Source organism: Aptenodytes patagonicus, chromosome 1, assembly GCF_965638725.1.
Source record: "Aptenodytes patagonicus chromosome 1, bAptPat1.pri.cur, whole genome shotgun sequence".
Lineage (NCBI taxonomy): Eukaryota > Metazoa > Chordata > Aves > Sphenisciformes > Spheniscidae > Aptenodytes > Aptenodytes patagonicus.
Window position 1 is genome coordinate 46,237,702 of NC_134949.1, and position 13,232 is coordinate 46,250,933.

The window sequence follows — 13,232 nt, forward strand, 5'->3', positions numbered from 1 at the left end:
GTGCTCATTGCTGGGGAGGAAGGGGGAGAAACTGGGGAGTGTTCTCCATCTGCTCGGGAAGGAAGGGTCCTTCCCTGTCTCCCTACGTGTGGAAAAAGTCTTCACGGCTTATCATGAAATCCAAGAATACAGTTTGAGGATTATCTGCTGCAGTTGTCATTGTGATTGGTGTATTCCGAGTCTCTGGCATCGCTCTGCTTGGTTCAGTGTTAGATGTTGGAATGTGGTGTAAGAAAACAGTGCTTCCTCTAATTTTTAATAATTATTTAATTATTTTGTTGAAGATTTTCTGGAGGCTTTTTTCCCCTGTATGATGTACATGACATACTCGAAAGAGAATAAACAGGAGACGAACTGTTTAAACTGAATTAGGGTTTGAACTCCAGCGCTCGGAGTGCAGTAGCATTAACACTCCAGCAGTGTTAAGCCTTTACACCACCTGCTTTCCCTGTTTGTTTTACACTCCTTTTCCTGCCCTTGCTTCTATTGGCCTTTTGCTCTGACAGGCCCAGTGACTCATTCCTCTAGTGTGCCAGCCTGCCCAGCTGACTCTCATCCTTTAAAACTCTAAGTAACTTGCCTTTTAAAGGAAAAAGAAGTATTGGAACTCAAGAAGCAAGCCATGCATTTGACTTTGCATTTTATTCATGGTACAAAAGGCAGGACCAGAAGACCAGCATCAGATGTTCTAAGTTTGAGCATATGAAAAGTTGCAGGGTAGATTTTGGTCTCCTGTTGCTGTGATTTATTTTGCCAGGTGTGCAACAACTCAGCTAAAGAAACCATGTGTTTCTCTGGCTTTGTACCAAGAATTAAAACCTTTTCTTTTTTTTCTTAAAAGAACCCAAAACAGCTAAAAATCAAAACTCTAAAACTAGAATCAAAATAATTATTCAACAAGCTGTATAGGGTTGGCTTGGTATTTATTTTCTCTAAGTCATATTTCTTTGATGTAAATTAAAAAGTACATGCTAAGGTTACACAGATTAATTTGCTTGGCATGGCAAAATGCACTACAAAGGCCAGAGTCCAGCTCAGCTGCATTAAATAGGTAATATATTTTGTTTAAAGTTTCAATTAAAACCTGGGGTCAAAAGATAAAATGGTCCCTGTGGGATCTTGAACACTTTAATGCCAATATTAGGATTGCTTAAGGATCAGCCTCTGCTCTAGATGTCTTTTGCGTTCCTTGAAATCTGATATTGTACAGTTGATTGTATTACATTGCTTTTAAAACCACACTGGCCCACCTGCTACAGTAATTCATACTCCTGCCAGTTAATTGGTGTGAGGTGGACCATGGAGGCTTTATTTTAATACTGAACAGTAACAAGAAAGATGTTGGGGTGGCATTAGATTGGCAGGATACTGTCATAAAGACAAATGTCTTGATCACACTTCATCTGCCCTTGCCAACTAACATCTGAACGTCTGTTTTCAAATGCATTTAATGCAAGGTCTTACGAACATTTTTTATGAGAAATGCAAGTTACAAAAGAAGCTAACATTGCAGGAGTGAATACAGTTAATGAGGCACAGATTAGAATTTAGATTTCTCCTTGCTAATCTGCTACATTGCACATAGACAGAAAACAAATCATATGCAAGTGGCAGCCAGGTACAGAACAGGAAAAGGGAGCCAGATTTTACATCTGGTGCAGAGGTTTGCATCATAAGTACAAAGGCTTAGCGTGCAGAGAGACTTTCTCTGTTGATGATTATAACATAACTATCACTTTATTTGATTATGCTTTTGGGTGGATGTGGCTGTTTGTACAAACCTGTTAATATTGTTAAGGCTCCTATCCCATTTGCCCCTTGCTCCCATTAAATGTTTTTTTATTGAATTACTTTTAAATATTGTTTAGAACTCCAAGAAACACTTTTGCTGGTATAGTTTTACAGTTCATGCTGTGCAAGACTTACTTTTTAAGAGCCAAAGATGATTAAGCTGTGAAATACATATCCCACATCATAACTTATGCAGAGCGTGGTACCTGCACTTGTCTGAGCTCCAGTCATCAGTGTGCTTCCTATGCATCCCAAGAAGCTTTACTGGTACTTTCTTACTAGAAGTACATTACAAACTTTTTCTTTTAAAACTAGCTTGGTTGAAAAAAAGGATTTTTTTTCTTTCATATGTATATTTTATTATATGTTCTAGGGAAATAAGAATGGAGTCCACTCCAGTAGTGATAGGAGTAAAAGGCTGTGCTTCCCTCTCTCCCCCTCCCCACTCCCATCCTGCTACTTTAACTCTTCCTCCTCTGAGATTTTGCAGACTATGGTAGTTTATATCTGCTGTCCAAAGCTGAGTATAAATCTCCAGGCTGATTGCAATGTCTCCTGTTTTTTCACTTTGTTTTGTTTGAGGGATTCAAGCTGGGTATGAAGGTTACAGCAGTGGATTGCTGAGGGGGTAGTGGATGCAATGTTTGAGACCAGGTTTTTTTTTCCCAGGTTCTCAGGTTTTCTTAGTTTTATCTCTTTGGACTATGGATCTATAATTTCATGTGAAACACTTGAGTTTTCTTAGGTAATATTCTGAAAAAGCCAAGAGTCTAAGCCTGAAATGCATTTGTATTTTAAACATATGGGGTTTTGTATGAAAATAAGTATAATCGTAACATTTGTAGACCAAAAATATGGTCCAATACTGAAATTGGACTACAGGGATCCCCGTTAGGCATGATTCTAATGGAAAGTGCTTCTATTAAGAGTGTTTTGAAGAAATACACTGGCATAATATGTATGTTTTACTGACAAAAAAAAAATCTTTAAAATGTGTGTAAATAAAGTAAAAGGCAAGAAAAAAGTACAATCATTTGTTCAGTTATGAATTCTTAGTTTGTACCCTTATGATTTACTACTGGTTGCACATCTGTTGGAAAATGAAAATGAAATTATCTATCTCAGGTGAGCTCAATGCTTCTATTTGTGTCAATATACTTCTTTCACTGGAAGTCTTTGTACAACAGGAAACAGCCATGCAAAGTCCATGCTGTTTCATGCTGCAACTGATTTTATTTTGCCCTTCATGTATATTTGTTTTCCACTTTAGGTATTTTCCTTCAAAAGTGGCTTAGTGGTCTAATTAAATCAGATCAAAGGCTTTGCTTTGGCTAATTGAGGCCTATAAGAGTCTGCTCAACCAAAGTAAATGTGGATTGACTCCCATCCATCAAAAGCCCTCTTAAAATACAATACATTCCTTGAAATCTTCAAGGAGATTATTCTGTAAAAGGAAAAAAAACCAAACAGAATACGCTTAGTCTGTACAGAACTTGATGCTCATTAAGTTCACATGCTTCAGCTGTTTCAGAGAAGATGTGCATGCACTGCATATTTATCACCAGGACTGTTAATCTTTTGCAGTATATCTTAAACATCAATATAGTATAGCATCAGACTATGCTTCTAGATTTATTATGTTATTGTATGGACTGGTACGTAAGGGAAAAAAGAAGGAAGTTATATATCTAGGGAGGTGCATTTATGGTAAGTGCATCTGCAGCCTTGATTTGCACAAGGAAGCTGCATGGTTGCATTATGAAAGACACAAATTCCTTGTGGTATTGTGGTACACAGTGGTGCAGACCTCTCCATCATTTTCTAAGGCGACCTGTTTATGTTCCCAATTCAAAGGAATGATGGAAAAATGAAGAAAAATGAAGTTTAAATCCTGACGGAATGTATTTCTTAGAGATTTTCCTTTTCAAGATGCATCTCCATCTTCCTTTCTTTTTTGATGTCTGCTCTTGTCAATGCCAAATTCTATATTTTCTATATTACATTTTTACTATCTAGCAATTTGTGTGGCAGATAATTAACATATACAAGGATGATGCAAGGCAGGTTTACCCTGCATTGTCTCCTTTACGGAGATAATTTTTCAGTTGTCTTTTCAGCAATATCTTTTGGGGTCCTAAGAGGAGGACCACAGGAGGGACATATGTTCTTAATCTGAAAGTATGGGTACATGGCACCTATAGAGTCACAGTGCTCTTACATCCATAGTTCCATTGTACTTGCTCATCGATAAGTCTAACATGCTCCCTGCAAGGAGACGGCCTTTGGTTGGCATGACAGTGTGCATCTGAAACAGAACAAATATGAAATGAGTAGATAAGAGGTTAGTCTAGAACCATGTAAGATACATTCATGTAAATGGTACCTAATTTTGCTTTTTAACAATGTGTGATATGTATTAGAAAATCTTAACTTCTGTCCTTTTTTTCTTTTTGAAGAATTTGTATTAAGATCACATTCTATTTCATTATCGAGTATAAAGTTAGCCTTTCACGGAAAATAGCTGCTAGCTAGCTGGTCCTTTATGAGTATTATTATTTAATATGAAAATAATGTTCAATATGATTGTTACTGTTTTTTAATTACTCTTAATTAATTTGTCCTGGCATCACTTTAGTAGGGGTGGTTTTGTTTTAGTTTGTTGGTTTTTTTTGGCTTTTTGTTTATTTTGGAAGATTATTTTTCAATCCCAAGGATTCTGGGGAAATATGGGGAAATACTGCTTTGAGGAATGGTAGTCTTGCAACTGATCTATCTCTATGGCAAAGAAAATCTACCTGAGTACCAGGATTTTAGTTAGAGCGGTATAAGTCTAGTTGAAGGTAGCCCATTACTCATTCCTTTGTCATAAAGTATTAATAGAGGTGTTAATGAACTATGTATACACTCTTTTAAATAGTTTCAGTTGCATATTAATGTGTTTTCTTGTACTACGTTATTAAATGAGACTTACAATTAAATATTCTATGTTCCTCCTTTTGGAACAGGCTAAGAAATGGGTGCATAAATAACAGAAAATATTAACTGAACTGTAAAAATTGAAAATTTTTTGAATGACTGATTTGTCTCCTTTTACTCCAGTTAGCTGTTGAATTTCTTGCCACCAGTCATTGTGCAGGCAATGTCGCACATGGCTGCATGTTGATATGGATTAGGAAACTGAAATAACTGTCAATTTATGTCTTAAGGTTTCCACTGCCATGAATTTCTTTCTTTGTTGTTGCTTCCTTTAATAGAAAAGTAGAATGCAACTCTCTTGAACTTTATAGATTGGACAAGTTTCATTAATAAATTGTGTGTGTGTGTGACCTTTCAGATTTTTAACATGAGTTTTGAAAGATTTTACGAATTAAGTAGTTGTTAAAGTAAATATAGAAACCTGCTCGCAGGTACCATTCATTTGTATATTTTCTGCCAATGGACACTGTTATTTTCCTAATGACTAAATCATTCATGTTGCAAGTTTATAAAAATATACGATTGTAAATGACAAATATTGTTTTTCTTATTTTAATCTCAGACACACAAATGCATCCTGAATGACAGAAGTCAATCCATGCATGTTTTCTTTGTAATTTTGTTGGAAAACTGTCTGAAGCTGGAATAGCTTTTATTAAAATTGCATCAGTCTAACACATAAAATCATTTGATTGAATTAATGCTTCAATTAACAGTTGCTTGATTTTATTCTGGTCTTTGAGTATGGTGGTGGCAGAGCCTCTGTCAATTTTCTACTTACTTTAACTTCTTTTTAGATAGTAGTGTCATTGTAAATCATTTGGAAGAGAAAATTAATAACAGACCCCCAACAGTACTTCCTTCCGTAGTAATGACATGTTCTAATTGCTTATAATATAGCAATTCTTGACGATATGGGCAGAAAACAGACTCTTCAGAAGAAAAATGTTCAGCTATAGAGAATTCCCTGTAAAGTCTTCAGGGGAATAAAATCCCTTTTTCTACAGTTTGACATTTAGATTGACATATTGTAGCTTCATTTCTAGATGCGTCACTCAGAAATACCCCCAAAGTTTTAGGAGGTTAGCTTGTAAAGTAGTTGAGCTCTTAAAACCTATTAAAAATTGAATTTGCCAGTACTCCAAAGATGTTAATCTCTTCTTATATCAAAATCCGTTATGGAAAATAGATGAGAACCTTGGATCTTTTTGAAATTTGGCAGTGCATTCAGCATATACTACCAGCAGATAACAACTCCATCTCTTACGGCTGCTTACATTTCTCTTTAAAGGATCTTGTTGTTAATTGCTTGAAACTTTGCCAAGCTGTAACAGGTTGGGCTGGATTTTTCCACTTAAAAGAAAAAGGCAATATGGATTCCTCATTTCCTGTGTGCTAAATAAAGCAGGGGCCTGTGGGAAAAATAGTATGCAATCAAATAATTAAACATTCTGCCATAAAGCGTACAGCTAGGCAGAGGAGTTGAGGGGAGCATATAACTTGACTTCTGTCTTCTTCCATCCTTTCAACACTTAACTTCGTGACTTTGTTTTGTGCAGAACAAGGTATAATGTTATGTCACTTATTTGTGAGTGCTGGCATAGTGAAAAAAATGCATTTGACACTGATATCCCTGAATTTGATCCTGGGTTTTGGGGGGGTTTGTGTTCTTTTGAGGTTTCTTTGGACACTTTTTTTTTTTTTTTTTTAAATTTGGCTTGGTTTTTTGGGGAATTGTTCTTTTAGTTTGGCCCTAACCAGCAATAGAATGACTTGAGTACTTCTGGGACTGAAACATCAGATACTTCTGTGTATGTAATCAGATATCCAAGACCAGTGCATGAGTACAAAATGCTCTGTAGATTCTGGAATTAGAAGTCCTGGTCTGCTAGATTTACAAGCTTGCACCCCTTTTTGGAAAAAACTCTATTTGCTCATAAAAATCTTATTGGGTCCCCTTAGCCTTGTCTCAGTGTGACTTCTGACTCTACATCATGCTCATTTTGTCTGTGGGCTGTGGTTTGGTCATTTTGCATGCACTGCACCCTAACTCCTGAAACTCAAACTTACATGCCACATTTTGCCTGGGATCCCTATCCTCTCGTAACAAAGATAGCAAAAAAAAAAAAAAAAAAAAAATCTAACTGGACCTAGTCCAGTTTTCTTTCATCAAGAAAATCCTCCATAGCCCCTGTAAATACTCAAGGTGAATATCACTCCCATGATAAGAGTTTCTTCTATTTTCTTTCTTTGAGCATGTAGGTGGTACCTTTTTCTCTGAGTTTTGGGGGTGTGATAGTTGGCCTCAAGCTTGAACAGAAAACACTGGTCCTTCTCTCTCTCTCTGATGCACTTACAGCTATTCATGTTCGTGTGATGCAGAACTGGGGGCAGTGACTCACCTGGAGACAGCCTTAGCCGTTCTCTACTTGGGTCAGACGTAGTCCTCTCTTGATCCTCCAGTGGTGGCACTGGATAAACTGTGACTTCATAATTTTGGGAATATACTTAGCCGTTTCTTTGGAATGAATCAGCTGGTGAGATGGTGAAATCCTGACTCTCCTGTAGGCATTTTCAATCTGTCATTGGCTCAGGCAGGGGCACATTTACATCTAGGTTCTTGATGTATTATGATTAAATGCAAGGACATTCTGTATTCTCCCTACCACTCCATGATGTGCAATGTAGACTGATGGAAAAGAAGTAACTTCTCTATAGTAGATGTGATAAAATTTCTGTTATTTTGAGACTTTTGACTGAAACATAGCAGCTGGAGTGCTCTCTTGAAATTCTGTTCCAACAAGACTTTCATCTCAACCATGCTCTTTCAGCACTAATAAGGCCATAACTCAATCTCCTCACTCAAGTGTTTTAAGGCTGTTTTGCTTTTTCGTTGCAGGTGTTCATGCACTACACCCTTTTCAAGATCTCTGCCCATTTAATAAACAGCAAATTATAAATTAGATGATAAATTTTAGGCAATCTCACTAATATTTGTTTCACCCTTTAGGAGAAGCCTATATGAGAATGAGCCGGCTGCCAGAAGCAGAGCGCTGGTATGTGGAGTCACTGCGATCCAAGAGTGACCACATCCCAGCCCATCTCACCTATGGAAAACTGCTGGCTCTGACGGTGAGTTAATCAGCAGCTCCTGGGAGCTGGTCCCAGGCCCTTCGAGTAGGTGAGGTAAAGGGACAGGAAGACTTTGTCCTGGAAATTGCTTATTGCCCTATTTGTCACTCTATTTCAGTCATGCGTTCTAATTAAGGATTTTGACAGTGTCATTTTTTTGTGAAACGTTGCATCCATTCCTGAAATATCGCCACCTCTGTGTCACGAATGGGTGATTTAGATTGCTTAAAGAACCACTGTCAAAGATATTAGCAAAAGTGGTTTTAATATGATGTTGTAAAAGTGTGACATAACAAATTTCGATGGCAAGGTTCACTCTATTCCTGTGTGGCACAATCATTTGAACAGTGATTCAAAGTTACCAAGACACAAATCAAAGTTACCAAGACAAAATCAAAGTTACCAAGATAAAGTCAAAGTTACCAAGGCACAAACCAAAGTTACCAAGACAAAATCAAAGTTACCATACTACAAGGTTATGCACGGTATTAGTCACTTACCAAAGATCTGCTGCTGGTAAAAGGTGTCTCTGCCTCGAGGGGCAACCTTGAGAGGTGTCCCAGCTCAAGGGGAGATCACTGCCATGCAGCCACGCTGCCTAGCAGGGAGAGCTCAAAGAAAGCTCGCTTAGGCTGTCATATTTATGGAATAAAGTTGTTGGCTCGTAGTCAAATTACACATGATGGGAAAGGTATGGATGAGGCTCCTTGTACCCACAACTTTCTTTGTTCCTTGATAAATGAGTCTTGGAAAAGCCATCTGCTATTCATGTGTTAATCGCATGATCGGTGTTCCAAGCTCATATGCATCGATGCTCACTGTGTCACTCTGCTCCTTTGTGGGTTTTCAGAGAACAGATTGAAACTAGGGGAGTTCTTGGCCCGTTTACAGCTCAGGCCTCTACCTCCTTTGGAGCCTGAACCAAACTACTGCTAGTTTGGTTAAGGGGTCGAGTGCATCCGTCACACTCTGTGCCCAAAGAAAACAGTTATAATAGTGTAGGAGCTTCATAACAGATAGTAAAGAGTTCTCTGGTTGAAAAAGCCTTTATTATAAGTAGTTTAGATCACAAGTAATGATATTAATACAAAAAGATATTCAGTGTTTGACCCAGGGTTGTTGTAGCAGCCTTACGGCAGAGCTAGAGGTGTCACCTATACGTTGGAAGTACGTCTCATGCTTTGAATTTACAGAGTATCTCTTTAAGCATGTGAAAAGAACTACTCAACTACTAGTTCGAAAAAAATCAGAAGAGTTGGACTTTTTCATTTCTTCAAAATTTACTTTGCCTTTTGAGTATAGATGAGCTTGTAGCTCCAGCTAAAATAGCCCTTATGATAGTTATAGCAGAGATCCAGTCCCTCCTTGGTTTTCACACATTTTGAAGATGAAAATGGATTTCTTTTTTATTCACTAAAATAATTCTGTTTTAAAACTGCCTCTCACTTGTTTTCCATTTCTCCTTCCTATTTTTCTGACCATATACTCTTTCCTGTCTCTCTCTTCCACATTTGCTTTCATTGTTCGCTCCACGTGGTTTCATATCTCCTTTCTGTGCTCTACCGATATGCCTTTGTATGGCTCTTCAGTCCTTGTGCCTCAGTCTGAATATCTTCCTCAACTTTTCACCTAGCTGTAAGCTTTTACTCTGATCTTGTTTATGCCCTGTCCAGTCTTCAAGCAAAAAATGTCTTTGGAGACAGGGTAGAGATCCAGTGAAGAAAAATAGCTCATAATTAATTTCAGCAGATCCATTGCTGCTAAAAGTATCTGAATTTGGAAAAGGGGGAGGAATTAGAACAGAAGTTTTCTATATGAGCAACAAGTGACAACATAATTAGAAAGAATTAAAAATTGTTCAGTGTTATCATGTAATGTCAAATACAGAGTTTGATTAAAAATTACCTGGATGGGAATTTTTAGTTTGTAATGGAAGTCAAGGTGCTAGTGTTTTATCCCCACTGCCTGTCAGTTCCAGACCCTGGAAAGGCAGTTTTTTGCTACAATTTCCAGTTACAGTTAAAATTTCTTGGATATTGACAAATACATGTACTCACTGATTACGTTCCTCTGGGATAGAACTGTAAGTAGGGTATACAGCAAAATTTCCTAATTTACCTTGCTTTTCTGGCAGATATCTTCATATCTTGCACCTAAGAATAATAGCAGAAAGTCAGCGGTATCGGTTTCTTCTTAGCAGATCTTTGACACAAAAGTTCTAATTTATTAGAATTGCTGTGGGGAAAGAAAGAGCTTTCTCAATTATTTTTTTCAAATTTCTCAATTTTTTTTTCTTTTCTTTTTTTGTTCTTTTCTATTCCACACACACCACCCTACCCCAGTACTCCTCTGGTTAATTTTGCATTTTCTGAACTGCTGAGTATATGAAATATGAGGTCTGCTAGGGAAAGTCTTGAAGTTGTTCTGGGAAACAAGGTCTCACAGTTTTCTTCAAAATAACAAAATCCCCAAATCCCATAACTCTGTACAAACATTGTGAGCCACTAAAAATAAATTTTTAATTTTGTCCCCTCCTTATGAAAGTTCAGTTATAGGATTAAACATTAGTGGCATACCCCAAGTTTGGGAAGGAAGTGATGAAAAATGTACACGAATCCTATAATGTACAATTCTCCTATGGTAGAATTGAACTGTTTACTTTTCTCCAGGGATATAAACGCAAGATACATGTGAGGTGGATTGTGCCTTGAAGATCTGAACTATGTTTGTGGAAGAATGTGTCTCATTAGCAAAAAGGACAGGAGCTGTGTACAGCTTTGAACACTGAATACTGTACCATGATAGGCAATAAAATACTCTGCCTATCCTTTCTCAACACACACTTGCTTACCTATACTTGCTCTGTGCCATAATTGTAGTCTATTCTCATCACGTTTGTTTGTTATCACCTCTTGACACTTTTTTCTTCTATTACTGTTGCTTCTTCTCATTCATGGCAATATGTACAGACAGTGTTCGTGTCCATTCTATTAACAGCAGCATAAGCTGAAAAGATGGTGCTGCTGTCCTGTTGGCTTGTAGTGACATAGGACTTCATAAACACATAACAAGGCAGCATGTTGATGACAAAGTAATTAGAGATGGCAGAAAATTTTTCAGGTGGTTATTTCATTCATGGAAAAAAAAAGTTCATTTATCTTTGATCTATTGAAATTTGGCATTTATTTCATTTAATTCTTTCAGCTACAAAGTCTGAAAAGACATTCAACAGGAAAATGGATGATGAAGAGATCTGGCAATAGAATACGGATTTTTGTCTCCATGTTGGTCACTTATCCTTAATCAGTTTTGCAGCCTACCATCTGCTCTGTGACGCACATTAAATGAATTTTGTCTAGTTTCTAGTATACTGAACTGTACTAATATTAATTCCCATCACAAATATATGATTGCTGTAACTGACATGCTTCCTGGAAGTCTGCATAGACTTCCTTGGGATTCAATAGCATTAGAGCAGCTCCCTTTGGCATAGTTGTTTCAGCCCATACCTAACTTGAGGTACCACTGTGATTTATTCTTCTGCTAAACTTTGCTACCTAAGCTCATGGTCATTTTCTCACAGCCTGTATATTTAGGAGAGAGAAAAGCCTACTTCAGGTAGTTTTCAGATGTTAGAGGAGTGATATTTTAGAGGCTTCTTTCCCCTCATCTGTTGGAACCAAACCTTCAGACTTTTTGCAATCCTGTTTCTGAATATAAGTGCTGAGACAAACTGTTGATAACACTTCTCTGTGTCCCTTCTCCAGGAAAGAAACGTGAGATGGTTGATGAAGTGAAGGGTGGAAGTGGATGCTAATATAGACAGAAAATTTTTCTCTGTCAGTGCAATTGGGGGGTGAGGGAGGAGAGGAGGAAGGTTTCAGACAAGTTCCTAAGTTCCAGCCAAAGGCAATTCTAGTATAAAAAACAATAGCAGTAAAGTCAAACCTGTAAAGTTCACAAATTCAGCTATGTTTTACTTCCTGACTTAAATTCCAGTGAAGTGGCTTAATTTTAACTCCAGCTTTTCTGCCTTCTCAAGTCTGTTGCCAGTGTTAATTCTTACTAAAAGCAGGATGACATGATTCATTTAAACCCTTAGTGCCAATATGAATATCTGGACTGCCTTCTTGTACCTTGTATTTTCTTTGCCTTCCCATAAGGAACTGTGAGGGTCACCTATGCCCAGTGTGTGGACTAGAGATTTGCAAAATTGCTTGCTCGTTACAGCAGGCTATCCTTTCCCAACTTTCAGCAAAAGCTTTTCAAAATTTCATAAACAGGGACATAGAAATAAATGAGTGTTCTAGAGTATAAGCTGTTTGTTTTGTTCATGTTGTCTGGCCTTGGTTCTGTCAAACACAAACTAGGAACTCTGCATGTTTTCTAAATCCACAATGACCTGTGCCTGTCTTTTTCTTTTTTATTTTAATATTGAGTTCCACTGCACACTTAAAATAAAGGCACCATATACTAGATGAGTTTATTAGCTTACCAATGAAAAATATGTTTGTGGGTTTTTTTTTTTTCCTATTTCCAACTTGAACAATAACCTGCATGAGCAATCTGGTCTAAATAAAATGTTAACTCTACTTTGAGCAGGGGATTGGACAGGATGATATCTCAAGGTCTCTTCCAACATGAATCATTCTATGAGTCTGTGTACCTTTCTTTGTTTTCATGCTGAAGCTATTTCCAGTTTACTAAAATGCAGTGTTTTGAATCAAAGTCGGGGTACAGACATGTATTTAATATTAACACCTATTATCCTCTCTTACTGAAAAGAGATTTTAGAGGAGGATTAGCTTCTACAAGAATAGGTTACCTTTTGCAAGGTCATGAGTGGCATGTAAAACTGTAAAGAAGGTAAATCACAATTAATCTACTGTGATAAACTTAAAATGATCATAACCATGCTGTAAGTGACAGATACTAATTCATGTCATCATCTCAAGTTGATTTTACCAGTTTCCCATTTGCATGTAGGTAATGTCACTACTGTTCCAAAGGGCAATTTAAATTTTAAACTTGTATTTTGTGAGAGATGAAATGAACAATAGTAAGCAAAAGCATAATCTGTGCTATTTAATTTTACTTGTGCTAATTCTTTTGGTTTTGTATATAGAATAGAATAGAATAGAATAGACTATTTCAGTTGGAAGGGACCAACAACGATCACCTAGTCCAACTGCCTGACCAATTCAGGGCTGACCCAACAGTTAAAGCACGTTGTTAAGGGCATTATCCAAATGCCTTTTAAACACTGACAGGCTTGGGGCATCGACCACCTCTCTAGGAAGCCTGTTCCTGTGTTTGACCACGCTCTTGGTAAA

General features: G+C 37.3%; 1 protein-coding gene across 1 annotated transcript in view; it reads left to right on the forward strand.

Annotated features, from left to right (window-relative positions):
• Positions 1 to 13,232, forward strand: part of TMTC2 (transmembrane O-mannosyltransferase targeting cadherins 2) — a 263,245-nt gene that overhangs the window by 191,658 nt on the left and 58,355 nt on the right. Inside the window, exon 8 of the mRNA XM_076333832.1 lies at positions 7,778 to 7,899. Coding sequence (XP_076189947.1) covers positions 7,778 to 7,899 — 122 coding nt within the window. The remainder of the gene's footprint in view (positions 1 to 7,777; positions 7,900 to 13,232) is intronic.